Source organism: Haemorhous mexicanus, chromosome 7, assembly GCF_027477595.1.
Source record: "Haemorhous mexicanus isolate bHaeMex1 chromosome 7, bHaeMex1.pri, whole genome shotgun sequence".
In the NCBI taxonomy this organism is placed as follows: Eukaryota; Metazoa; Chordata; class Aves; order Passeriformes; family Fringillidae; genus Haemorhous; species Haemorhous mexicanus.
Genome location: NC_082347.1, coordinates 30,979,421 through 31,006,505, shown reverse-complemented (window position 1 = coordinate 31,006,505; position 27,085 = coordinate 30,979,421). Strand labels below are relative to the sequence as shown.

The window sequence follows — 27,085 nt, the reverse complement described above, 5'->3', positions numbered from 1 at the left end:
TTTCCATAAAAACTTTTTCCTAATATCCAACTTATATTTCCCTTGGTGCAGGTTGAGACTGTGTTCTCTGGTTCTATCAGTTGCTGTTTGGAGAAAGAGACCAACCCCTACCTGACTACACCCACCGTTCAGGGAGTTATAGATGATGATAAGGTCACCCCTGAGTCTCCTTTTCTCCAGGCTAAACACCCCCAGCTCCCTCAGTGGTTCCTCACAGGGTTTGTGTTCCCAGCCCCTCTCCAGCCTCGTTGCCTCCTCTGGACATGCTCAAGTGTCTCAAGGTCCTTCCCAAACTGAGGGGCCAGAACTGGACACAGCACTCAAGGTGTGGCCTCACCAGTGCCAAGTACAGGGGCAGAATGACCTCCCTGCTCCTGCTGGCCACACTGTTCCTGGCACAGCCCAGGATGCCACTGGCTTTCCTGCCCAGCAGGGCACACTGCTGGCTCATGTTCAGCTGGTTATTGACCAGTACCCCAGATCCCTTTCTGCCTGGGCACTCCAGCCACACCGTCCCCAGCCTATAACACTGCAGGGGGTTATTGTGGCCAAATGTAGGACTTGTCACTTGGACTTACTACACATAACCTGATACCTCTCATCATTCTCAAATCAGCTCTGGAAAGGGCTCTCTGGGCATGTAAGGGATGTAATCTGAGATACTATTTTAACTCAGTGAAAAGGAGACATCACAGCTTTAATGGAAATTCCACTGTGGCTGTAGAGAGCCCTTAGCAGACATTAGGAGTAAGAGACACTTAACAGTACAGCTTTCCTGCAGGAAAAAAAGTGTTCAGGTAGATTAATAAAGGTGACTCTGTCAGAGCAATATTTCTAATATGGGTAATCCATCTTTCAGAATTTTTACTTCTGTGGACGGTTCACTTAATTATGCAATTCTAGAATTCAAACAATACAAAAATATTAAATATGCATTTTTAACAAGTTTATAATTGTGTTATAAAGAATATTTAATACTTTGTCCTTTTTCATAATATACAAAAAATACATCAGTTCCCTTTCTGTTTACCAGGGAGATAAAGAAAACTGAAGATGAGGAAGCTGCTCTTTACTGGCAATCTCTACGTGATGTACTGAACAAGTCTACTTCAGTTGAAAACTCTGTTTTAAAGTCTATGGCAGAATGGAATTTTGACCCAGAATCCACATCAAAATCACTTTCAGTAAAGAAATTTAAAGTGCTTTCTTTATTTTTATGTAGGGAAAAAAATGTTTGATCATTATCCTAAAATTTTACACGTTAAAAATTGTCCTTAATACACTGATCCTTTTGTTAAAGTGGAAGAATACCCTTGAGGATAGGCTGAATATGCTTAAATAGTAATTTGTGAAAGAGTACTGTCAAAGAAATAGGATATTTATGTGAAGATGACATTCACATCTTCAGTTTCACTTGGTTTCCTCAGCCACAGAAAACTCTGTGAAAGTCAGTTTCTCCTCATGTGAAGTTACATGTCCATCCCAGTAAGATGTTACTGCTATACATTGTGTGTTACTAATTGTATGTTTTTTCATTGAAATTAATCAAAATAGGGATTAAAGAGATCAGTCCAGTCAATCATTTGAGTCAAAAGGCTTGCATAATAGCAAGGGTTTGCAGGATCAAATCTGGGGACTAGATAGGCAGCAAAATGTAGCACCCTCTAATTTGATGGTGGTAGTAGTGGTGTTTCTAATGGGAGTCCATTTTTTCTTTCATTTTCATCTTTCTTTCACTCTTACAGTACCTGAGCTAGATGTTTATGTCCTTAATATAAACATCAGGAGTCACCACTGAAATCTTTTAATGCACAGGTGACAGAAGAAGATGGAGACGTCACAAATACCGATGACATAACATGGATAGGCCAGACAACACAGAAGGTACTTTCACAAAACAAGTATTAATCAAAGCTAGAGTTTTCAAGGGTCATTAGTCACTTGGGGTAACAAAGTATTTGCTGTAAACATCTAGTTTCAAAAGCTTTTCTCGCATGTGGCCCATTCTTTAACCATTGCCATCTAGACTTTTAGAAATTCTAGGCCAAGGTTGTAAACACATCAGAGAAGGCGCCTAGCACAATAGGAGCAGAAGACCAGAAGAACACTTCTACACAAGGAGTAGACAAAAAAAAAAAAAAAAAAAAAAAAAAGCAAAGAAAAACAAGGGGGAAAAAAGCCTGACAAATTCACTTATTTTAGAAACTTTAAAGACTTTTTATACTATATGTCAAAAAGTTGTCAAGAAGGTTGTTACCAGAAGCCAAGCAGCTTACGCAATAAAAAATGGAAACAGTGAAAATTTTTAAAAATGAAAAATCTAAGGATTAAGAAATCCTGGGAGTAGGCTTTATGCAGTTCAATGTGTCTGTAAGCATTGCACTTGTAATTACATCTTTCTTTAGTATTTTCTTTTTTTCAAGCGCTATTGCCGTACAACCAGTTTACAACGTGACCTGGCTGTAAAATCTGTTTTCTCTTGTGCAATTCTGAGGATCATCCTATTGAATTAGGGTTGTGTCTGTTTCAGTTATTAACCCCTCTGGCATTTTATTTTCTGTACAGATAATGTTCCTTTAGATTACTTTGGTATTTTTTTCCTCTTGCCTTTTTTTGCCTTTCAACAATGCATTTGTTGTATGTCAGGTTATGAGAGAAGAGACTCTGAGGTTTGCTAACCAGAAGGAAGAGCTGCAAATGGGAATTAGAAAGCTGCGTGAAACTGTGAGTTTCTTACCAGGGTAATGGCTCAGCTTCCCAGTTTTGTTTACAAGAACACTTCCTTTATGGCTGTGAGCTCTCGTGCTCAGTTACATTTTTGTCATAGACTCTGAGCAGACAGGTATTAAAGAGATGTGCTGCTTCAGGGACCAGTGCTGAAACTGCCAGGAGCTACTGTCTGCTTCTCATTTTCCTTTGCTCCAAATGAATATTTTGTACCAGCCTCATACCTTGAGCTATCTGTCCCCTCAGCGAGCTAATTTCTGCTTAACAACCTTCCATTATAAAAAAGACTGTCCTCTCCTTTTTCTTCTGTTTCTTCCCATAAGGCAGTTAAAATTCCAGGTAATTAAAATAATTTTCTCTGATGTCAAGTTAAAAATAGAAGTTTCTCTATTCACATTCAAATTACTTTTTATTTCTTGTAATTTTTTTTAAAAAATCAGATTCAGAAAATGATGCATGAAAATGAGCAGGTGCCAGACATTGAGAAACTAGAGCTCTGGGAGTTCAACCTGGATTTAGAAGAACAGGAACAAGTGCAAGCAGAGGCTGAAGAAGATGTGGCCAGGGTATGGCAGAATGGGAGAACATTTTATAACTATCGGTGGAATGAAGAAAAGTTATTAAATAACAGAGGATTAGCTCAAAGTTACTGTTCACTGCTGAGAAGCAGAAAACCAGAAAAGTATTTAAAGTCACTTTTGAAGCAGGTGAAACTGCTGAGGCAGACAAGGCAAATTGGAATATGATTTATGCCAGAAACTGTAAATCTCACACTGTTGCCTTGGGATTGTTGCTTAAGTTCTAGAATGCTTTTCTTCTAGAAAATGATGCCTTAAGTACTATGCAGATAGTATTTGGAGAAGGTAGCAGTGATAGTCTAAGATGATGAAATATTGATAATTCATTTCATTTGTTAGTCTTCTTTCAGTAACTCAATGCAAATTGTCCATGTCTTGTTACTTTGCACCACATCCTGATATTTTCTCTTCTTTGTCTTGAAAGGCGAGGAGGGAGATTGAGATGGAGATTTTATCCTACTGCTATTTGCAGGATTTAATCAAATTTGAGTGCTGGGATAACATGTGTGTAAAAGAACGTGCAGTTAAGGTAACCTCTGCTTTCTAAGACATTTTCTGCAGTAGTTTATTTATTCCTTAAGGTACAGAGACAAAATAACACATTTCTGATGTCCTTATGGTGTGGGAAAAACTTTACTTCTTCCCAAGGCTTAGGGAAATCTTTTTTTCTGTTAATTTTGTCTGAGCCAGATGGATTTTACCTTCTAAAGTGGAAAGTAGTGCTGGAAGCAAATAGGGAACTCTAATTCCTTGATCTCAGACAATATATTTACAAGTTATTGCTAAAAGGAGAAGTAAATACTATTTTTCTTTGTCAGTCCATATGACTTCTGTTACAGAGAACATAAAGGCAAAATGTAACCCTGATTTTGCCTATTTTAAATAGAGGGAGATGAGTCAAACTGATTATACTGAATTATCCCAAGGGTAGTGAAAGACCAAGTCATTTTACAAAAAACCCAAACAAATTAGTTCTGGTTTAATTCTGTGGATGAAGATGGATAAAGAGACCACACCCATTCATTATTTTTTAAAATACAATTTTAATGCACAGGTGACAGAAGAAGATGGAAGCATCACAAAACAATGTATTAAATACAATGTATTTAATACATTATCTGTACTAATTGATTCTCAGTTTTATTCCTGATTTGAAGCAGTCTGTAACTGTTTACTATTCACGTTTTGAACAAATGAACTGATAGAAGCACTAAGAACTTCTTACTTTGGATTTTTTTATTTTAAATTTGAGCAGTGCTTCCATATGGATTGTGAAGTGAGGAATTATCCACTGAAGGAACGTAGTAAAGAAGAGCTGGAAACTTTGAAGGAAGTTCTCCAGTTAAAGCGGACAGCTGATCTTCAGGTACAGCTCACGATCTTCTGAGCTGGCATTTTATCACTTTTTTATCTAGTTATATTCCTAAGGCCCATTTTCTTGCTCTAGAAGTTGGCCAAAAAAAATTAAAAACATAAATCAAAGTGAAATGTTGTTTAAAAAAATGTATTAGTCTTAAATAATTACAGAATAGCTGAGGTTAGAAAAGCCCTTTGGAAGTTATCTAGTCCAGCATTCCTAGAGCATTTACTCAGAGCTATGTCCAGTGAAGCTTGGAATGTCTCCATGGTGAAAGAATCCATAAGTTCTCTGGGCTACCTTTTCTCATGTTTGACATCCCTCACAGGAAAAAGAACCCCCCCCAAGCCTTCTCCTTCCTGAGAGTAAACAATTCCAGTTCTTTCAGTCTGTCCTCACATATAAAATGTTTAAAATCTTTACTGATATTAGTGCTCTATCACTGGACTTACTTCACTATTCCCAGTGATGTACTGGGGAACCTACAAATGGACCCAGTATTCCAGATATGATCATTTCAAGCTGTATTATTTTGCTCACTGAGTTAATTGAAGAATATAACCTCTAGAATTTTCTTCATTGTATGCCATTGGATCGTGGCAAGCATGATTGTGGCAAACAAACCTAATACAGTTGCCATGTTTCTGATATGCAGGCTCAGAAGAAAACTCTTGACTCTGAGACTGCTTTATATGAGGAAGAAGGAGAGAAGGCAGCAGGAGAAGTGGCTGATGATGGTGTACCTCTCTGCCTAAATGGAAGCCTGAGCTCTCAGTATGGTGGGGACACATCTATCCTATACCGCCAGTGTGACTTGCACACAAAGGAGCAGAAACTCAATCAGATAATATTATTGAAGGTGATGTCTTCTGAAACCTGTCCTACTGCAGTGACACTTGTATCTGTTGGTTTTTACATCAGTAACAGCCACTGATAGATTTTGGACATACTGACACTAAACAATGGAGAATGGCACCAGTCTCTGAATAACTGAGACAAAAGCTGATAAATGCACTTAGTGCTGTGGCTTTGACAGCTTGGGTGTAGAAGAAAACTATTTTATGAAATTAGTTATCCAGTTTCAGGGTATCTATATCCTTTTCATGGTGCATTTTAGTAAATTGACACAGTAAGAGAGACATATGCTTTACCCTCTTTAAAGTTCTGCTTTTCTTTGTTGAGATCAATTCTTTGTGCTAAAAGAAGAATTTATCTACTAAGAATACATGCTTTTTTTGATGATTATAAGGTCTGAGGTGTTCTTAAAAAGTCAGTTTCCAATGTTTGTTTGTTTAATGGGCACATTTTACTTACATGCAAGCATACTGAAACTGCAGGTTGCATCAGGAAAGTATATCCTTTGCTCTGCCTCCCTGCACCTGTGATTTACAGTCTCCAGATTTACAGGTCATATATTTTTTTCTTTGAAGTTCCTCCTTCTTTCACCTGGAAAGGGCCAGAAAAGAAGCAAATAGAGGAGCCTAGTTTTTTATCTAGCTTTGGCAGCAGCATGTTTCTTTCAGACTCTTTCTTAAATGCCTAATGTGTAGAAGAAAATGAATAAAAATTTCTAGGGGAAAAAAAAAGAAAAAAGAGATCATCTGCCTAAGTCCATTTAACAAACTTGAACTCTATGCTTACGATTTTCACAAAAAGGTTTTACTATTTATTTCCTTGTCGCACACACAGATACACACATTCATGATTCTGATGGCTTTAGGAGTAGTACATAAACATGGATGGATGTGAGCTGAACAGTACTGCTGTTTCCTTTTTCGGTATTCCAGGACGTCATTTACAAAGTGAAGGCTGCTTTTAATGAGGAATTTGACATGGTTGTACAAAAAAAGGAGCAGGAGATAGCACGAGTCAAAGAAAGAAACCTGAAGATCCAAGAAATCTTGGAGCAGCTTGACCTTCAAGTGGAAGTGTGGGAGCCAGTCCTTACAGATGATGAGATGCCAGAGCGAATGCTCACCGTTCAGGATTCAGAGGTGTCTAAAAACTGCATCTTTGTATTTGACCCATTCAAACCCAGCTTTCTAATTCTTGTCATTTCCACACATTGTGTCAGTACTGAAAAATCCTCCAGCAGATATGTCTGTATACTTAAAATCATCTTTTTGGCCCATTTTCTTCCCTTTCCTTTTTAGGGAGAAAAGCCTTAATAAGTTGATCTGAAATGAAAAATGTATACAAACTTAATTTATTGCTGTTAAAAGTTTTCAAAATGCCCATAAATTAGATAGACATTCTTTGTTCCTGACATTCAAAGAGGGCTTTCAGGAATTGTTTCCATAGGTGAGGCTTTCTCTGTTTTCTCTGAGTGCCATTTTGAAACAAAGTAGTTTTAAACTAAAAATCTAAGTGTTAGAGCATACTTAGTAATGTACTTATAAATTCAATTAATTATTTACAAAGAAACACCATATTTCTTATGCAAAAAATTCCACTGACCTTATCTGCTTATGTGGTCAATCTTTTCCCATTTTTCTTTGCTCTCTCACCAGTCCATGTTATCCCACTATAAGAGAAAGCATACACAAAACACAACTAATAGCAACAAAAGTGATGGTGGTTTATATTTTAGGATATTTAAATGTAGTTTCTGTTGCTATTCAAAAGGAGAATTTTCAACTTGAGGAATATTGTCATAAAGCAGAGATAGAGCAAACATTTAGAATTTGTATTACACCATTGTCATGGTTTAAGCCCAGTCAGCAACTATGCACCACACAGCTGCTCACTCACTGCCCCTTCTCACCAGGTTGAGGGAAACAATTGGAACGGTAAGAGGAAGAAAACTCATGGGTTGAGATTAGAACAGTTTCATAACTGAAATAAAATATAATAATAATGACAACAATTATAATAATAGTGTAATTACATGCAATTAAAACATAATCATAAATGTAATTAGAAGGAAAAAAATGAAGAGAAAGAAATCCAAAAAAACCCCAACTGATGCAAATGAAAAACAGCTGCTCACCACCAACATAGCAATCCCCAGGCTGTAGGATGCACTGTACACCAGCTACTTGGAAGAAAATTAACTCCATCCCAGCCAAAACCAGGACCACCATTTTTTCAAAGGCTCTTAGTCCCCATGATCACATTTGGAGAAAAGAACCCTGATACAAACTTCTTCATTTTCTGCCTTCAGATTAAAGCTGAGAAATACATGACTCAAGAGGAGAAAGAGCAGGCAGAAATGCTGGCTAAGCTTGAAATGGAAAGGCGCCTTGCTGCTACAGTAAGTAAAGAAATATCTCTTTTACAGGCCATTATCTCTGTTTAGGCTTATTTCATTATTGCAGCACTGAAACATTGCAGTAATGTAGTGTGGGAGAACAAATCTAAACTGAAAGGTATTGATGATATGTGCCTTTTCCTTCTTATTATTGTTTACAGTCAGAACTAGATAGGTCAGGTGGGGGGGAGAAAAGATAGTGTTAGACTCACAGTTTTTAAACATGTGCCTGGGGGCAATTGAAAATCCCATATCAGGTGGCTGGGAACTAGATACATGTCCAAACTCATGCTACTCCTCAACCAAGATCTTTTGCTTGATATGTATTTGTTGATTCAGCAGCCTCTACTCTCCATGGTTCAGACTAGAAGAGTGTAGTGCTTTCCTCTGGCTTTAAAATGCATCTGTAAAAATACTAAGATGGTTCTGGCCCCAAAACAGATGCACAATTACAACTTCCTTCATCATAGCTTGTCAGTTGGCCAGGAGTAACCTATGCCTGTGTTCTTTCCAAAACTGCCAAAATGGCAGTAAGTTATTTGGCATATGAGTAACTACTTGCCAGAAAAAACTGAAACTTTTGGCATGTTTCACACACATTCCCAAAAAGCATCTGCTTTTTTTTAATCTGCTTTTACACACTAAATAATCTAGAGGTAAACATTGTTATCATGCCCAAAATTTTCAATTGCTACATTTCCTTTTGTACCTTCAAGTATTTTTTGTGGTTCTTCCTAGGATGATGAACGACTGCGTGCTCTTGATGACATGATGGGTGGAGTGCTGGAAATCAGGAGGGAAGACATTTTGAAAATGGTGAGATATGTTTCTGCCATGTCCTTTAGGAAACCGGTGGGCTCTTCTGACAATGTGAAATTCAACCAGCAAATATCTCCAACCTCAGTGACCAAAGAAAGCTGGAAAACTATAGAATTGCATTATGACCAGGGAGACTCCATAAGAGGGCATTCACAAAAAAAGACCACAAGATTCTACTGCCTGTGTAGAATTACCTATCAACACCTGTTCCTATCACAGTGGAATACTGTGGAACATCATGTATTTAATGTATACCTAATATATTACCATTATAACACCTGTATTGCTGGAGGAAGGCTGTAATCTTACAGAAAACCACTGTGTTTCATTTAATTCACCAAATATAGATAGTACAGCAATAGAGAAAGGAAAAGATGTAAAGGAGTGCCACAGGAAAAGGGTGGGCAGACCCAAGCAGTCTTCTGAAATCAATCTGATTTGGAATATTAGGACTCCATACAGAAGATTACAGGAGCATGGAGTTAGGTTTGGGGTCCTGAAACAGAAAATGTGGTGTATCTTGCACTGCCAGTAGTATTTGAGTAGCAAATTCTTGTATTTTGCAAGATCCAGTAGTGAATTCGTGTAAGCCAGTGAGTCTATATATATATCTATCTATATATATCTATATCTATATATATATATATGTGTATATATGATATATATATAATACAGATACACTAAAATTACTGGTGCAAGTAACAGACCAAAGCAACAGAATATATATGTTACTTTAACTTAAGGCTCGTACCTTACTAAGACATACCCTTTGTTAAATTTAATGCATGCTGTAGTTTCTTAGTGTGCTGATGTAGACTTAATATTGCTTTTTAAGCATATTATTCTTCAATACTTCCAGGATATTCCTCCACCTGATTTTTTATCCAGACCTGAGGATCTTTGGACTGAAGAAGAAAAGAAAATATTTGAAGAATATGAGAATAAACTCAAGGAATTGAATGAAGAAAAAGAAGATTATAGACAGGTAAATTAAAATGAGGAAAAGATGGGTTTGTTCACAGTGCTCATGACCAAAGCTGCCAGTATTAGTATTATTATTAGTATTCATTTTTAGAAGTCTTTCTCAGAAGCAACTTCTAAAAATGAATACTAATAAATAGGATAAACTAAGAATAAATTATTATCAAAGAGCATATGGCATATTAAAAATTCTACCTTAGAATCAGGCAGTCTCCACTTATAACAATTACTATGGACAAAAACCTATAAAAGTTGTGATATCCTAAGAAGGTAACTTTCCTTCACAAATGTACCAGTATTTCTAAAATGTATTTTTCAGGTTCATTCCCAGAGTTGCTGATGCCATACAAAAGTAATAAAATTATACTTATTCTTCAAAGTGGTATTGGAACAACATAACTTTGTAGCTTGGCAGAACTCTCTTTCCAAACAAGTGATTTCTGTGGCCTTTTGGCTGAATTATACATTTCTATATTGTGCATTCTCCATCATCTCATATATATAGATGTATATCAAGAGAGACATAAAAAATAACTTGTTCCTCCAAATGTAATATTGCTGCTCTTGTCCTTCCCTTCCCCAGTTTCTGAGAAATGAATGGAACAAAATTGAAGTTTCCATCAAGGAAGCAACACAAAATTTTGATGAGATTGTCTGCAAACTCTCTGAAAAGAAACTGAAATCACAGATGGTCATCTACCAGGTATTGCAAAAAGCATTAATTTTTCATCTCTACCTCTGTGCAGCAGAAATTTTAACTTTTTTTATTACAATCATTTCACAGGAAGAACTCAAAATAGTCAATCTCATTTACACTTTACTGTTGGATGAAGAGTTGGACACCAGAGAAGCTGGACTTCATAAATTCCTTATGAAAAAGAAAAAAGAAAAAGTAAGTTATCATTTGGAATGCTGTTGTTAGGAGTAATGTAATGTTTACAGTGTAGTTTAATGTGAAGTCTTTCCAAACCAAAATCTTGCCATAAAGGACTTTCTGACAAATTACAGTCTTTTTTCTTTTTTTCAATTTGTACAGGTGACATACATTATAAATACTTCTGGTTTTCTTGATAGGTTCTCAGCTCAGTTCATCTGGAGTTCTTTGGTAAAAATTCATACATTCAGAAGGGCATGCTGCTATTTGTTTTCTACAAAGAATATTCTTTTGTACCTGGTATCAAGCTGAAAGCACAGTAGTAGGTCTAGGTTTCAATGAAAGTCTCTTACTGTGGTAGTCTGCAGGCTGGTTCTGGGACAGCATTATCCCATATCTTTTGGGACAATATTATCCCATTTGCCCACTTTGTCTTCATGGAGCTGCTCATGAGTCCTCAGATAATAAATATACTGCTGCCTCCACATGTCAGATCTCCTGCTCAGCCTGTGCAGAGCAGTGTGTTTTTGGAGCTGCCAGCAGCCTGTTGTGAGCTGCAGGGAGGGATTCCAAACAGGCATCTATCCCCCACCACTGAATTGGCTAGACTAGTTTTAAAGCCATCTGAGTACAGATTTCAAATTTTTTTCCCTCTCATTTTCTAAATGGTCCCATTGGTACAACTTTAGGTCCATGGAAACCACCAAAAACTGTCACAACAACAAGTTTGTCGTACAACAAAACTGTCTCCCCAGTAGAGTATTAGCATTTAACAGCCTCTATAACACATGACTTTAGCATCCTGACACACAGCAGAACTCTGCATGACAATGGGGAAATTGCATTCTAAAGTTAAGAACTCTCCGCTGAACAACATCTGAGATTTTTTGACTGGTCTTACCTGAGATGACATGAAAGTAAAGAGAAATCTCTATAGACAAAAAGGTATCAACATACATAGTTACATTCAATGTTTCAAAAGGCTTGTAAGCATTTCTTACACAAATTTGTTACATTCTTAAGCAGCAGGTTAATTTCACAGCTCTTCATCTTCTAGCAGTACCTGCAAGTGACCACTGAAGAAGGCACTATATGGTTACTTAAAACAGCTCACAGTGTTATCTCTAGAAATAAGAAGGTGTAAGCTTCATCACTGTATGTGAGTAGCATTCACTGCTTCTGCTGGCTTTTTCATTCCTGAAATCTCTTGGTGTTACTATAGGTTAAGGGTGCAAGAAAAATCCTGACTGCAAAACATGCTGTTGAGGCTTGCACAGGCCCCTATAAAGAGGCATTACATGGAGAAAAGGTGAGTCTTTTGAAAATACAAGGAGTTTCAGAATTTAAAATTAATGTTGTATCTTCATAATGAGAAGAATGTACTGCTCTGTAAGCAAGAGTTCTGGCCAACTCACTGGTCAATGAAATTAGGCAGTAAGGGACAGTGTGTGCATAGAAGAATTTATTAAATAGTGCAGATTCCTGTGATGTTTGGGAGCACTCCCAAAAGCACTGTATCCAGTATTTCTAAGATATGGGCAGGCTGATGCTTTTTTTAAAAATAATATTTTGGTAACAAGAAAGCTTTCTTCCCCACCCCCAGAGCCTGGAACATGATTTTATGAAGCAGTTTGCTCATACACCTGGCAACCTCTTTGAGGAGCTTTTACAACTTTACAAACATCGACCAGAGTAAGATCCCCTCTGCTTCCATTGTTTAAATACTAATATTCCTTGTGAGTCAAGAATGAGAATACTATTTATTCTAAAAGTCTAAATTATATTGCCTGCTTTTTATGGGATAGTAACAATAGCTAATTTCCCATCACACTAAAAATTGCTATTTTGAATATACATTTCCTTATTTACTCCAAAAAATCTATTTTAAATGCAATCTAAGCAATCACCAGGTTCCAAGACAATATTCTTATTTTGTATAGTCTTATCTATTTGCTTTTTGCAAGAGATTATTATGAAACATTCTTAGTGTTTTGTGATCTTCTGCTATGCATCAGAAAATACAAAGTACATCCTGTCTTTGCTCTGTGTGTGCTGTAGGACCCCAAATACAGAAACCCCCCTTGACACAGCTAACCCCTATGTGAAGGAATCACCTGAGAATTACCAAGATGCAGTTTCCCTTTTAATGAAAGCCATGGATGAACTGGATAGTCCTGAGCACAAGCCTAGTGGTTTAGACCAGTCTTTGTGGGAACATTTTTGTCTAGCTAGACGAAATAAAATGGCGAGTGAGGAGCTGGTATGTAAAACTCTTTATTTTGCCGATATACTTCTTGATATTTTTGAGTCTTAAACTTTAGTGGAGTTCTCATGTAGAGTCAAGCTAGTGGTGAAATAACAATGCAGGATACATATACTCCATTGGCCTTTGAAAGTTTGTTCTGGCTACATTCAATTCAGAATAACAGGTGAACCTGTTCTCTAGTTCTAGCTGTAGTTCTTCAGAGAAAATATTAGCACATTAATATGGATGGATTTGATCAGAATGATTGTGACCTTGATATGGTTTCATTAAAAATAAAAAAACATCATTTTCCTTTTCTCTATCCATACAAAAAAAAACCTATAAGGTATTTGATTCCCATTATCTGTTGAAGTCATCCTCTCCCAGAAGCATTCTACACTTGCACCAATGCATTCCAATATTTTTCTAGACTATAAAAAGAAATTCTTAACAAAAGGTGGTTCTGGAGATGTATTTGTTCATTATAAAAGCATGAATGAATAATTCTGAATTATCCAGAGACAGATATACATGAGAAACAAAAGAGAAACAAATATGATTTCCCTTCACATGAATAAACTATTCATATATGAACAAATAATTTCCTGAGCAGAGTATAAGGATTGTAACCTTTATGTCTCATATGCTGTACTGAGATTCTCAAAATACTGGGCTCCATATTAATATATACAAATATCTTCTTAAGAACTTGGCTTTTCTGTCCTCAAAGAAGCTTGCCCTGACATACTGACAAAGTTGAAAAGGTTGGGAATATGACAATGTTGCTTGCCTAGGTGAAATGGAAGGCCCTAGCACTGGCAGAGATGCAGGCCTGTCTCCAGAGAAGAACGGATGAAAATAATAAGATGAAGTCAGAATTGGAGAAAACTTTCCAAGAACTCACTTGGTAATTTTTTGTCTTTTCCTATGTTCAGCTGATCTTTAATACTCCACTAACACAGAACCAAAAGTTACAAACAAAATTATACACCTTTGTTCTTCTACACTCTTTTATCTAGGTTTCATAAATTCCAAAATAAAATATACAGGAAAATGGGCCCTGGCTGGAAGTCTCTTCTGCTTTCTTTCCAATTGATATTAAGATTTCATTTCAGTAATAACATTTTCCCCAGAACATTGGTAGTGTATGTTAAACTGAATCCAATGCTTGAGAACTTTATGTATATATATACCATAAGTTCCAGATTTTGTAGTCAATTCAGCAGCAAACAAAAGACAAGGTCTGTAATAGAGTAAGCCCTACATGAACATAACACCCAGCAGTAATAAATGTAAACACTGAGCATCATGGGAGGATTTCTGTAATCCTGTTGAAATCACTAAACACTGTTTTTTTTTCTGCCATCTTAGGCTGAAGGAGGAGAAGATGAAGCTTCAGCAGAATTTGATTGTCCAGTTTTTGCTAAAACAAGGACAGGTGGAATTGGGTAGTACTCAGATCCCAGAGTACAGTGATGCTGTTCTCGTTGATAGGAGCATTGTTGAGGAACTGAATAGCACTCTTGCGGTAATTTACATTATCTGGAGGAGATTTAAGCTTTCTAAACAAATGTATTGTCCTTCAGGGGCTCAGCTTTTTCTCCAGTCTGACATCTAGTTTCAATTCATTACAACACACCAGCAGGCTCAATTGTAATCTAGAAGCTATTAAGCATTCTCTAATGTCTCTTCTCATGATGTAGAGATTGCAGTGCAGACTGCTTTCTTAATGTTTGATCAATACAATTCAGATCAATGAAATGGTGACAGTCTTTAGACACACCATCACTTACACATACATTGTAACTAGAAAATGCTAATGTCATGGGCACCAGTCCAAAAATTCCCTTGAGGCCAACTTACAGCCATGTTAAGAAGCATTCAAATAGTGGCTCATATTAAATTTAAAAATTAATAGTTTTTTATGTAAGGTGAAATTGGTGATGATACTTAAAACAGCTTTTCATACCCTTATGAAATGATCTTTTTAAGGCATTCTAGCTGTACAAAAATTGTCTTTTACTGCTGCTGCACAAAGCCTTCAGTAACATATGCAAAATACCTTAAACAGAGCAAGCTTGTATTTTTTAGACTAAAATGCCTTTCCATTCTTATGTAAGATAGATATATGGAGGGAGAGGTTAGTTGTCATTTTCTTCATCTATTTCTATGATCTAAGGCTGTGACACACAGCATAAAAGAGAACGAACTTCCTTAAAAGATAACCATCTGGAGCAAAGTCTGCAAAGAGGCATGCAGTATAGCATGTTTAATTGACTAAAATTATGACTTTGGAAACTTGCCCATCTTGTTGCAAACAATTATTCCATAATCTGTTATGTGTGTTAATTAAGATTGATCTATTTTTTTAGGCTCAAGGAGAAAAAAAAATTACTGCCATGATAGAATTTAAGGACTTCTCTAAAGGGATAATACAGCTGGAATGGGAACACAAGAAAATGAAAATGCAGATACAAGATCTGAAAGAGAAGGCCCGGGACATTGTAATCCTACCTATTTCAAAAGATTGCCAGCTAGTGAGTTGCTTTTTCTGATTTATATTTCAAATGCAGAAAATAATGCTGCCTACACCTGAAAAAAAGATCATTTATATTTATACCTATATATATTATTACCAGAGAAACATCATTCCTAATAGGTCAACAATTCAGCTTTCAAAGGGAAGTCTTACTCATGAGATTGAGCAGTGATGAAATTCTTGGGATGTTACAGTGTTAAATTAAGGCAAAATTAGTCCTAACTCTTAGTGTTTCAAAATTGGCATTGAATAAGGAATCAGAAGTTTGCAGCCACAAGGAACAGATCTCTTAAATCGAGCAGTCTTTTTTAAGTGGAAGTCTGAGGTGCCCCCATCTGGTACCGCACAGACATTGTTTTAACTTTGCTCTGCTCGGAGGCTGAGCGTTCCTGGGGGAGCCTCACCGGGTCCCACCCTCTGGCTGCCACTCGCTGGCCCAGCAGCAGAGCAGGGCGGTGTGTGCCGTGGCCGGCAGGCAGGAGGGGCAGCCGGCCAGCATGTCCGCACCTACACAGCTTCGAACAAACCAGCTGGCAGGCCAGGAGAAAGAGGTAAAGGTTGTGGGACACAGCCAAGGATACCACTGGGAGAAGAAAGGAGGAAGAAGAAATGTTGTAGGGAAAGCCGGGGGGTATTGCAGTATGGGATTTAGAAGACTGTAGGGAAATCTTACAGTCCTATGCTGATGATATGGGTGGCATAAAGGTTTGGAGTAAGGGATGTTGAAGGATGGGTAGGTTGGAGATACAGCAGTGGGGACAGCTGTAAACCACAGAAGAAAAGGAAAGTGTTGGACAGCAGGTAAGGATATTGGAATTCAACCAAAGGATTAGAAGAAAATTCAAAACATATGTTTTGCTTAATCTTCATTTGTATTGCTGCTCTACAAAATGCTTGTTCTGAATCACAGCCACAGGACTTTCATAACTAACACCAATCACCAGAATAGCTTTCCAAAGAGGTGTTGTGTTAGTGCATTGAAAAATTCTTGTGGCAAATTTATCACCAGTGTTGCCATTAGCTCAGTTCATTAAACTGATGAACAGAGCTCTTGCCCTCCAGAGAGAGCTAAACTGCCCATAGTAAAGGCATTTACCAGTTTAATCAGAATTTGAATGCCCTAAGGGAACTGACTTGGTCACTTTTTGATTAGAAATATGGGGTTAGTGGGAAAGATAAGGTAACAGTTACCCCAACAACAGGAATGGAAAGAAAGATGGCTTATAAAAATGTGGGTGAGCAAGGACTTGAGACCATTTGGAAGGAGGGCTGTTAATGAAGCAGTGAGTGAAAGAAGTTTAATCCTGTAGGCAAAGAGCCCTTCTGAGTCTTTCCTGCTTCTCCTCCTCTAATTAGAACAGTCCGCAGGATTCTTCCTGTCATTTCGGTGGGACAGTACTCTGGAAGGATGAATCTACATCTACAGAAACTTGTCTACTGCCTGTTATAGTTGCATAAAATATTATGGGGTTGACCATTTTTCATTTGATAAAGAGGTATTTTAGTAGCAGTGTGCTCAAGGAAAAAAAATCAATAAATTCTCTGGTATGTCAGTTACTATGCAGATAGAACAATAAAAGAAGAATGATTAGGAAGCTACTAGACAGAAAATAATAATTTTCCTCTCTAGCCTAAAGACAGACTGTCTTAGGCCTCCAGCTATGTTAGCTTAGGTTACAAGCAAAAGCATAGCTTGAGGTTTTTGACAGCCTCAGCATACTTGTTTGGCCCTTGTTTCCATTATAAATATATAATAGATAACATCCTTTTTAACAGCTTCACAGTCTACTACTCACACAGCATCCAAGCATACCCTTACAAGGTCCATTTATGATCACTAGTAATTTTACCACTGCAGAATTCCAGTGTTTAGAGTTTCATATAGTATGATTTTCTTCATTAAAGGGTGGAATTGTTGAGAATGAACAGGCATAAGAGAATTTCTTTCTGGTTTTATTTCTTCAGTTCCTAACTGTGCATAACTACGACACCCACATTGCTCAGCACCTAGCAGGGATGGAGCAGAGCCTTAGCGTCATGGATAAGGTAAATCCAAGGGAACCACCACATCTGAGAGACCCATAGACATATAGATATGAGTATAGATATATCATGTATCTGTCCATCTGGCTTTCAATAGTTTCCTCAACTTGAGCTGTGCTGTCTACAGCAGTTCTCTAGTGTTTGGAAGCAGTCATCACACATGGATTGCTGCAGAGATGAAGCCTGTCTTCTTGCTCTGTTACTGGAATTAAATACTTTCCTATCCTGAATATCTGAATGCAGATGTGCTAATCGTTTCTTACACAGCACTGCCTATAAAAGTCACTCCATTCCTAATTCTTTCAATCTTCACTGTTTAATGTTTCTCTCCAGGAGCACCAGCCTGTTCAAAGTATCCCTCCCCTTTGTATTCAAAATAAGAGACACAACAATCTGATTTGCTGGCTACTTCATGTATTTCATCATTCAAATTATGACTGTCCTTATTTAAAAGTGATTTCACTGGATTTTCTCCAAGTTGTGCTAGTTGGCATCAGCTTCCTCTTCCTCTTCAAGCTTTAGTATTTATCTTGTCCCTTTACAGCCCATCCATCAGCTTCAGCAGCTTAGATCATGTCCTTCACTCAATGATTCCATTAACTTCCTTTTCTCCCTTTGCCTTTCAAGTTTTATCTTTAATATCTCTCTTCCTGACCTATACTTCTTTATTCCTTGTCTGCTCCTTAAATTAGAACTCCATAAACTGAGATACCGTGTGTGAAAGACACTTTCCAAATAAAGCTTGCCATGTGCTACTAGTCAATTCAACATACAATAGAGTTTATCAAGGTACAACACAGTGCTTAAAATTACAACTTTTCATCATAAGTTTGTCTGAACAGTTTTTGTATTACCTCATATATTTGCTTTATTCATCTCAAAATGGACAGTTGCACAAAAAGAATGTGAAAAACCATCAGAAAAAAGTCAGAGAGCTGAAGAAGTGCATCTGTCTAAAAGAGCAAGAGAACTACGAGCTCAGCCTGCAGCTGAAGGAAATGCTTGTCTCTGTGTCAGAAAGGATGCACATCTTTGAGGCAGCTGGTGAGTCCAGTGAGGCACTTAAGGCACAAGCAAAGAACATTCAGAAAATAACTGCAAGGCTGGACAGTGCTGTTCTCCACCATCAGCTGAGGGGCAAGGAATGCCTGTTACTGTATTTGCACAATGAGCAGAGTCCTTCCTGCCAAAACCTACCACGGTTACTGAAGAGTTACCTGGAGACTCTTGTAGTTCTTGTAACCAAAGCTAGCTGAATTCCTGGAAATGTTCAAGTCAAAACACTACAGTCATTAATAACTTCATTAGGCAAAATGCTTTCTTTTTTTTCTGAGAGCTGTTCAATGGGCTTCTTTCCACCCTTCCAAGAGAACAGAGAAAGTAATGTGGAGCTAAGAACAGCATTCACTATTACGAAAAGTTAGAGATCTTTCCACTAGTGGAAAACAGTTACAGATTTGCAACACAGTGGGTACTTGCTAGAAGCTAAAGAAAGCATGCCCAGTGCCTTTTTGAAATATTTTGCTTTATTCAGTACTATAAAGGCTCTTAAGCCCAACTGTGAGCCTTTTTTAAAATGCTTGCCCACTTTATACAAAACTGGAATAACCCCAGGACAGGTCCCATATAAACCACGCATCCCCTACGAGCACAGGCTAACACTAATACTTTGTTTTCTGCAGACACACGGGATATTTCTGAAAGGATCACAAGGCAGCATTACCGAGAGATTGTGAAGCAGAAATATCTACGGAACCTTATAAGGGAACAGGAAAAACAGCTTGCAATTCTTCAGTCAGAAATTGAAAGTTGGAATGCTGGAACACTCCATATTATTTAAAAATCAGAGATGAATAATAGATGAATAATACCATGGTCTTATCTAAGGGAAAAGAGTTTTGACAGCTGATTCTTCTCCCTGAACTTTACTATCCACAAATTGTTTCTTCTGTAATTCCTTTAAATAACTTCCATTTGAAAGATGCATCATTGTCTGATTTGTATTTTCTACACCTGGTCTTAACCCCATTATATTTCAGTTGATGAGATTTATTTCTACTGGTTTTATTATATAAATCATATAGCTCATTACAGAAAACAACCATGTGTGCAACCTGGCCCCATCCCAAAGGCAGCTGTGCCTCATTGTGGTATAATCACCCAGAGCCAGCAGGAACTGTGGCTGCTGCCACGGGCAGAATCACAGGAAAACCAGGTTTGGAAGCATCTGGCCTCCTGAAATAGTTGCTGGCATCTCCCATCTTCTACACCGAGGTGCAGTGTATTTTCCTGCCAGCTCCTTCCATAACAGCTAAGAAAAATAAAGGACCTGTGATAAAGTTAACTACTACTGGAGCCCAATCTACCTTTTCAGGCATTCTCCCTGCTTTTTATTTCCCTGCTTCGTGGTGTGTGTGTCAATCCTTCTCCTTTCCTAAAATCACATGACATCTAAACCCATTTCATTGTAGCTTTGATACCTTAGCTTAAAGTTCTACTATGTCAGTTGTGATCACATACATCTGGTTTTTTGCTTTGCCATCTCTAACTGGGATTTTTAAGGATTCTAATTACATCACACTAAAGAAGACCTTTTGTCTTTCTGCTGAAACTGCCCTAAAAGCAGCATCATTCCAACTTCAGGGAAGATAACTGGCCCCTTTACCAGGCACCACCTTTTTGCACATGCCTTAAAAGGCAGAGAAATAGTGCTTTCATACTCAAAGTGTGATTTGCAATAAAGGCTGTTCTGCATTAATTCTCTCTAGACAGCAAGAGTCAGTATTCTTAAGAGCAAATTGTAGGTACAGGCTGATGTCTAATGAGCCTCACCAATGGTTAAAAGGTTCTGTATGATCTTTGATTTTCTTTCTCTTGAGCTGTCTAAGAAATTACTCTCTTATTAAGGAAACAGGATATAGCACCTGCAAACAAAAGAGGCAGGCTATAACCAATAAGAAAACAAGATTCCTAGCAGGGAGAGTTGCATAGTCATTAAGATTTATGTATTGTTACACTTGAGAAGCAGTGATTTTAGGGAAAATAAAAAAGAAAAGGTACCATGATGAAAAAATAAGCAATTTCAAGTTAAATAAAAACAACTTTCAAAAAAGGCATTTGTTGGAGCATAAATGAAATTGTAAAGATTTATTCAGCTTTATGATGCTGTATTTGAAGCAATCCCATTAAACAAGGCCTTGTTTTTCTTATTTATTTGAAGAGAGAAAACACTTTGGCTCTCAGATGTAGTAGAATAGAAAGTTGGTTTCAATTTTCTTGCCTTCCTTTCTATTACCTCAGGCTGTGGCAGAATGCTTATGAGACAGCAGCTCTGAAGAGACTGTCTGGACCAGAACCTGAAAGCAACTGCATTATGACACATTTCCCTCAGAAGGAGTTAAAGCTAGTGAAAACATCTTATCTCAGCTCTGGAATATTATCATAATGAAAATCAGTTAATCTTCACTTAACTCACAAAATGCTGTCATTAGCTTTCATTGGCTGACTGGCATCAGGAAGACATGTAAAATGGGTGCATCTATAAACAAACTGAACTTGTCCCCATCTGAACATGAACAGAATTGACAATTTGAGTTATTTCATTACAAGTAACCATGCAGAAGCTAATAAAAAAATTGACTGCTTTCTACCCATTAAACTATGACTTAATTTTATTTCTATTAAATAAAAATGCACTGACCAAGTCATTAAGCCAGATTCTCCAAAACATCACCAGACTATTTTTTCCATTAAGTAATGCCTTTTACAGTGCCTACTGTATGTATGCACACAGCTTTACAAGTATCTCTGGAGAAAACCTCCTAACCCCAAAGCATAAAGTCCATTGTCTGACCAATGCTTCTGACACAATCAGAATTTATTCAATCTTTCCTGCTTTTGTGTCTGTGTAAAGAAAGCTCTGCAGCTGTAGATTATGCATCTACAAAATCTTCTTCTGTTCTGCTGTAGTGCAGTAACTGATCTTCTAACCCAAAAGTGTCAATGAGCTGAGTAAGACTCACTTTCTTGCCATCTGCAGAAAAGGCCGACTGCAGCTCATACAGCATCAGCTGAGTGCTACTTCTCCACTTCACTATCAAAGCCTGCAGCTCAGACAGGTTGTTCTGAAATTGGGACAAACAAAAAGAAGAGTCATCATCTGCTGACAGCAGATATTCTTATAAAATGCCCTAAACTGAGACAATACACAACCACCACAGTAAAAAAAACAGGAAGTCTTGCCTCACCTTGGATCGATACATCTTCACCAGTTTGAGCCTACGCAGTAGCTCTTCCTTCTCCTGCACTTGTTTCTCCAGCTTTACTTTTTCTTCAAGGGACTGTGGCTGACAAAGATCAACCTGTAGCACATCTGAATTCTCTGCTGATCCACAAGGATCACTCTCCTGTGAGGGACTTTTGAAACATGTGCGTCCAGTGCCATTTCCTTCCAGGTTTTCAGAACCATCTTGTAATCTGGAACAGTCTGTGCTTGTCTCTGGCAAGCACCCCGTGGCAGCATCAGCAGTGTCCTTTTCTTCAGTGTCTTTTTCTTCAGTATCTATTTTGAGCCGCTTTGCCACTGTAAAACTGGCATTAAATGAACGTCTTGTTTTCCTTAATCGTTCCCTCAGAGCTGCACTCATTTGCTAAAAAACAAAGTAAATAAACCCAGAAAACTCAGGTGGTCAGAATATTCTTAAATTTTTATCAACTCTCAAATAACTGTTTAGCAAATATTATTATTTACATAGAATATGTAATATATTTAATTATCATTCTAAAGCCAGACTTCCTAATTCTCTGTATAGCCTTCAAAAACTTGAACAAAGTCAACTTCTTCCTCTCACATGTATTTGCACACACAGCTGCAAGATATGGAAAGGTATAGCTCCACATTTTCTAGGACAAAATCCTGTATTCTAGTGAGGCAAACTTACTCATCTAGTGTTTGTGTAAAAGAAATGTAGCATATTTTAACTTGGCTAGTTTTAGTCTATCAGTTTCTCCTCTAGTTTAATGGAGATATGTTCTGTATTCTAGAACATATTAGAAATAATTGTATAATTTTGACCTGTTCATGCTTTGAGATACTTCACAAGCATCTAAAAACTTTTTTTCTTCAAAATAACTATTTTTTAAATTCTGTGTCTAACATTTTTATTTATAGAAATGCACTAAAATACAGGAGTGAGGGATTAGTTATGGAATACTTTCAAACCAGGCCTGTCCTGCATAGATCTGGATGCTGAGTGTGACAGTATCACCATTTCACATCCCAGGATAAGACCAAAGCAGAGCTCAGCACTATGGAGAATATACTGAAAGCATTGTACTTTATTCCACTGCAGGCAGAAGTCACAGAAAGTCATCCTGCATGCACAGCAACCCAGAAAACTAGGATTTGAGAAAACTGAAGATGACAGGTTAAAAAAAAGAAGCAAAAAATCCACCACACACCCTATATAGTATTTAAATTTATTCGTATGACATTGGGTTATGTTGCTCCATCACTTTGTAGTCACAGCAGACATCTGCATTTTCACAGCAAAGTACCCCAGGCACATTCCTTACCTGCACAGTCTCCTAGCTAGAGGTATAAAGTGCCTGTCTCCAGCCTTACAGCAAGCAGTATCTCAGTGACTTCTGAATCCTGGATGATTTCACAAGCATTTTTGTTACTATGAACAATCATATTATTGGAGAAGTAGTAAGTTTTCATACCTGTTTCCCTGAACTAGTCCCCTGTGTAGGTGGTGCCCCAGAATCCTTTGGAGTACTGCACAAAGATGGCAATTTATCCAGCACTGACTCTTCCATCTCAAGATTAATAGTTGTCTCTGTTAAATGACAGAATGAATTATGGTGTCATTGTCATCTGATTATAGTGACCCCTTGGCTGAAGAAATGAGGAAAAAGCTCTAATAAGAGTTAAATTCTAAGGCTTATTCTCTAATTGGCATGTTCAAAAAGGATATCTGCATAAGTTACAGAACTGCTTCATGTGCTAAGTGGTATCTTGCTTTGTGAACAGCTTTCCTTTGAGAGGCTGTAAGACACTACTAACTGCCATAAAGTCTTTTACTATCCATTTTATATTTTTCCCCTCACTCTTAAAGCTCTGTGGAGCCAGGAAGGTTTTTGTTGTCCACAAATATAAACAATCTTTTCTATAGAACAATATAATTTGGTATCCAGTTCTCTGAAAACAATCCAGTCTCATTTGATCGTTCTGGGGATGCTGCTTAAAAAAGCAATTACTCACACAGGTGGAAGTTTTGATTAACAGGAAACATCCCAAGCTCACTCAGAAAGGCACCTTAATTAAAATGTTTAAGTCACACCTCCCAGCACGAACCAACTTCAAATCGATTTGGCAATGTTTAATTTCATTTAGCATTTGTGAACCACCTACTAATAACCAGAATGCAGCTGGAAAATCAACAGCTACACCTCCACTCACCTGCAAATTGCAATTACAAGTTTTGAAACAGAAGCCTCTCAAGAATAAAATCCTGGAAACCAAAACTATGTAACAGAGGGCTGGCACAAGGGGCTGCCTCTTCACATATGAAAACTGCCAAAGCTTCTCTATGCCAAAGCCTTAATAGCCCAGCAACACTGGTCTTCCTGGCTCGATATCAAAGGATGGAGGTCCTCATTTATCTTAGAAGTCAACATTCCTCTCCAGCTGTTCAAAATTGAACATATGGTACTCGATTAAAAAAAAAACAGACCTTAGTAAGGAGTTTAGTTAATTGGGTATTTTAGCAATCTATCAATTAAACAGGAAGCCCATGGCATCCATTAAATATAATCAAAGTTTAATACTATTATTTCTTTTTGTAAGGAAGTGCTTAGAAAAAGCAACATCATTCTTATGCACACTGTATATCACAAATATGTAGTAAGTCTTTCGAAGGAGCAAAATAATTTTAAGCCTAAGAGATAGCTTTAAAAAACCCAAGCAATCCTACGATTCTCTGCGTTTACTTTCTAATGCAAATTCGTTTTTAAATGACCATAACTAACACTTTTTCCGCTGGTTTGCTAATGCTGTTACTTGGCAGCATATTCACAGAACTCCTGCACTCTTAAAATCCTTTTCCTGTATCTTCGGCTAAGAATCCTTGGCATTCTCAACCTTTTGCACTTTGGGTACGTCTGTAACTACATCCTCTGTTTTCCTGCTTATAGCTACGTTAAAAGCACTCCTTTTACTGTCTCAACAACAAAAGGCTCTACTAACACTCGATACTTTTAACACTCTATAAACACAATACTATTAACACTCAGCTTTTGCCCTGCTAGTTTTCCACCCGCAAAGAAGCAGGATGAACGCAAGGCAGCCCATAAGCAAAGCCACAGACCCGTGGAGCTCGTTCTGAGGTGCTACACCCCAAAAATGCAGGCACAGCACCAACCCGCAGGGCTGAGGAGCGAAGGGAGGCCCCTCGGCGAGCACAAACCCCGCAGGACCCGGACGAAAGAGGAAAGAACCTGCCGGAACCGCTCTTCCGTCCCTGGCTCTCCTCAGCGCTTCAACCTCCCGCCGCCGGGCCGGGGCGGGCCCGCGCCTGCGCGCCGCGCGTGCCCGAGCGGTGCGAGCTGTTTGCGCCTGCGCGCCGCGGGAGGCGCTGTGGGGCTGAGGGGCGGGCGCGGTGCGTGAGGGGGATCGGCAGCCCGGTCCCGGTCCCGGTCCGATCCCGCGAGTGGGAAACGCGGAGCATCCCTGGCGACCTGGTAGACGTTCCTGTTGCGTCTGGGCATGCCAGGCGGTGCTGTGACCCTTAGGCCAGCGTGGGCCCGCCACCCCATGGCTGGGGTCTGGGCCAAGGCCAGGTGTCACCTCACAGAATCAGGCTGAAAAGTTCTTTAAGATCATCGAATCCAGCTTATGACCCAGCACCACCATGTCAGCTAGACCATGGCACCAAGTGCCATGTGCAGTCTTAAACGCTTTCTGGGGTGGACCAGGACCTCCCTGGGCAGTCTGTTCCAATTCCACTCACCATTTCTATGAAGAAATTTTCCCTAGTGACCAACCTAAACCTTCCGTGGCCTAGCTGTGGAAGATAAGACAATGTCCCTGCAAGTGTCCCTGTGCCAGGGTGGGGGTTCTGCCTCACCGTGGATAGCACAGTAGGCCCTTTTGTCATAGCCAAGGGAATCACAGGTCTCCACCTCAAGCTGCAAAAGCCTTTATCCCAGGAACCGTCTCTTCACATAAGCGGGAAGAGTGTAACTGAGGGACTCACTGAGAGAGGTGTGACCAGAGCAGCACTGTCATGGTTGTGGGAAAGAAGAGAAAATGAAGAATTTGGCTGGAGAAACAGGGAGATTGTGACAAGGAGCAATCCCAGCTGTGGCTGCACTGTGCAGTTCAGAGAGTTCCCTGACACTCAAATTGAGACACTGCTGATCTTCCTGTCTCTATCAGCTGCACACCTGTCTTCCCCATGTGGATTTACTTTTCTCAAAACTGATTTGTACAAAATGTTTTTCAGCTATAACTGCCAGGACTGACAGAATGAGCTGAGGAAGCCATAGCAGCGACAGCTCCCAGCCCTTAGGGATGGTGTCCCGCTGGTTGCTCCACACTGCCCACAGCCGAACTGAGCTGTGCCATGACGCCTCACGCAGCTGTGCTGAGAGCTGCACGTGGGGTACAGGCACCCACATGCCTGGATCATGCCCTTAGCTTGTGTGTCGGGACTGCATTAATTTCCTGCCTGGTTCCTCCTCACTGCTGCAGATGAGGACACTATTTTCTCTTCATGTTGTGTAACTCCTATCTCTATTGAGACCAGAGTCGGGAGCTGAGAGGTGAGTAAGCATTGAGTGTTGTAGGTGTGATAACATGTTAGCAGTTGCTGAGGTTTTGACCATGAGTTTTCATAGATTCACACACTTCAAAGAGGATTTGACAGGGTTGATAGCAACCTTTTATTTTCCTACAGTAAAAGGTATCAAAGCATTCAAAGCCCATCTACAGCAAGTTGTGTTGGGAAATCTGAGGACTTGAGGCCTTTAGGGTATACCTTGTATAAGATTTTATCTGTGGGTGAAATTGATTTAGAAATAATATTTTCAGTAGCAAATGTGGGAATTTGTGTTCTGTTGTACTATGTTGTGTAGCCATCTACCAAAAAACCCCCTCTCAATGATACCCCAAGTGTTGAGGCAGTTTGGAAGCATTTTTAAACTCTGCTTCTTTTTTGGGTTTTGTGTTTGTCTTTTTTAACCTCCAGCTAATTTAATGTCACAAATAATTTAATTTTTAAATATGTTAAAAATGGACTCCTGATTGCAACAGCAAAAGTGCTAATAGAACTTCTGCTGCAAATTTATCAAGAAGGCTGGATCTCAGATACTCTGGAGCTTTGTGATGGCATGTCTCCAAGTTCACAGGGTATTTCCTTCAATCTCAAGGATGGTCCCTACTTTAAATTACTCATGCTCTGTTGTACAGACATGTTAACAGATGAGTTGCACAAGAAAAACAGAAAGCTTGAGATTTTAGATCATTTGCCAGGTGACATTCCAGTAAGATTTTACAGGAACATAACACATGAAAAAGTCATCCTGTGAATTATCATTGCACTTAATTAGAGCAACGCCCGTATGCCCCACCCCATGTGAGATGACAGATTTCTTGGGACTGGGAATACA

The 27,085-nt window shown here is 38.6% G+C and overlaps 2 protein-coding genes across 7 annotated transcripts in view; one reads left to right on the top strand and one right to left on the bottom strand.

Moving 5' to 3' along the window:
- Nucleotides 1-19,397, top strand: part of CFAP43 (cilia and flagella associated protein 43) — a 43,315-nt gene extending 23,918 nt beyond the window's left edge. The window contains exons 18-39 of one of the 4 annotated variants that reach the window (XM_059851926.1): nt 1,034-1,091; nt 1,816-1,884; nt 2,647-2,724; nt 3,168-3,293; nt 3,730-3,834; nt 4,561-4,671; nt 5,318-5,521; nt 6,450-6,656; nt 7,826-7,915; nt 8,651-8,728; nt 9,591-9,716; nt 10,296-10,415; nt 10,497-10,604; nt 11,809-11,895; nt 12,190-12,278; nt 12,645-12,846; nt 13,626-13,738; nt 14,203-14,359; nt 15,204-15,368; nt 17,336-17,416; nt 18,304-18,457; nt 19,096-19,397. In XM_059851926.1, coding sequence (XP_059707909.1) covers nt 1,034-1,091; nt 1,816-1,884; nt 2,647-2,724; nt 3,168-3,293; nt 3,730-3,834; nt 4,561-4,671; nt 5,318-5,521; nt 6,450-6,656; nt 7,826-7,915; nt 8,651-8,728; nt 9,591-9,716; nt 10,296-10,415; nt 10,497-10,604; nt 11,809-11,895; nt 12,190-12,278; nt 12,645-12,846; nt 13,626-13,738; nt 14,203-14,359; nt 15,204-15,368; nt 17,336-17,416; nt 18,304-18,457; nt 19,096-19,253 — 2,686 coding nt within the window. In that variant the 3' untranslated portion in view covers nt 19,254-19,397. Of the gene's footprint in view, nt 1-1,033; nt 1,185-1,815; nt 1,885-2,646; nt 2,725-3,167; nt 3,294-3,729; nt 3,835-4,560; nt 4,672-5,317; nt 5,522-6,449; nt 6,657-7,825; nt 7,916-8,650; nt 8,729-9,590; nt 9,717-10,295; nt 10,416-10,496; nt 10,605-11,808; nt 11,896-12,189; nt 12,279-12,644; nt 12,847-13,625; nt 13,739-14,202; nt 14,360-15,203; nt 15,369-17,335; nt 17,417-18,303; nt 18,458-19,095 lie in introns of those variants that run through there. The other 3 variants (XM_059851925.1, XM_059851927.1, XR_009487217.1) reach the window with 3 other exon arrangements.
- Nucleotides 19,398-20,529: 1,132 nt separating this feature from the next.
- On the bottom strand, nt 20,530-24,993 carry SFR1 (SWI5 dependent homologous recombination repair protein 1). 3 transcript variants are annotated; one of them, XM_059851929.1, is made up of 5 exons: nt 24,838-24,986; nt 23,877-24,104; nt 23,138-23,253; nt 21,661-22,062; nt 20,530-21,537 (listed from the first exon to the last, which is right to left on the bottom strand). In XM_059851929.1, the coding sequence occupies exons 3-5, from the start codon at nt 23,231-23,233 to the stop codon at nt 21,346-21,348; spliced, it is 690 nt and encodes a 229-aa protein (XP_059707912.1). In that variant the 5' UTR covers nt 23,234-23,253; nt 23,877-24,104; nt 24,838-24,986; the 3' UTR covers nt 20,530-21,345. The 3 variants fall into 3 exon arrangements, with proteins under 3 accessions (XP_059707912.1, XP_059707914.1, XP_059707911.1); XM_059851931.1 differs by lacking the exon at nt 23,877-24,104 and having other exon boundaries at nt 24,914-24,993; XM_059851928.1 differs by lacking the exon at nt 23,877-24,104 and having other exon boundaries at nt 24,838-24,978.
- Nucleotides 24,994-27,085: the final 2,092 nt, after the last annotated feature.

What these genes read in the sequence shown, in the direction of transcription:
- SFR1 (XM_059851931.1), bottom strand. Translation starts at nt 23,233, where the DNA reads ATGGAAGAGTCAGTGCTGGATAAATTGCCATCTTTGTGCAGTACTCCA. An exon ending in GGACTAGTTCAGGGAAACAG is followed by an intron (nt 22,063 to 23,137) that starts GTATGAAAACTT and finishes TTTGTTTTTTAG; the next exon opens with CAAATGAGTGCAGCTCTGAG. An exon ending in TGAAGATGTATCGATCCAAG is followed by an intron (nt 21,538 to 21,660) that starts GTGAGGCAAGAC and finishes TCCCAATTTCAG; the next exon opens with AACAACCTGTCTGAGCTGCA.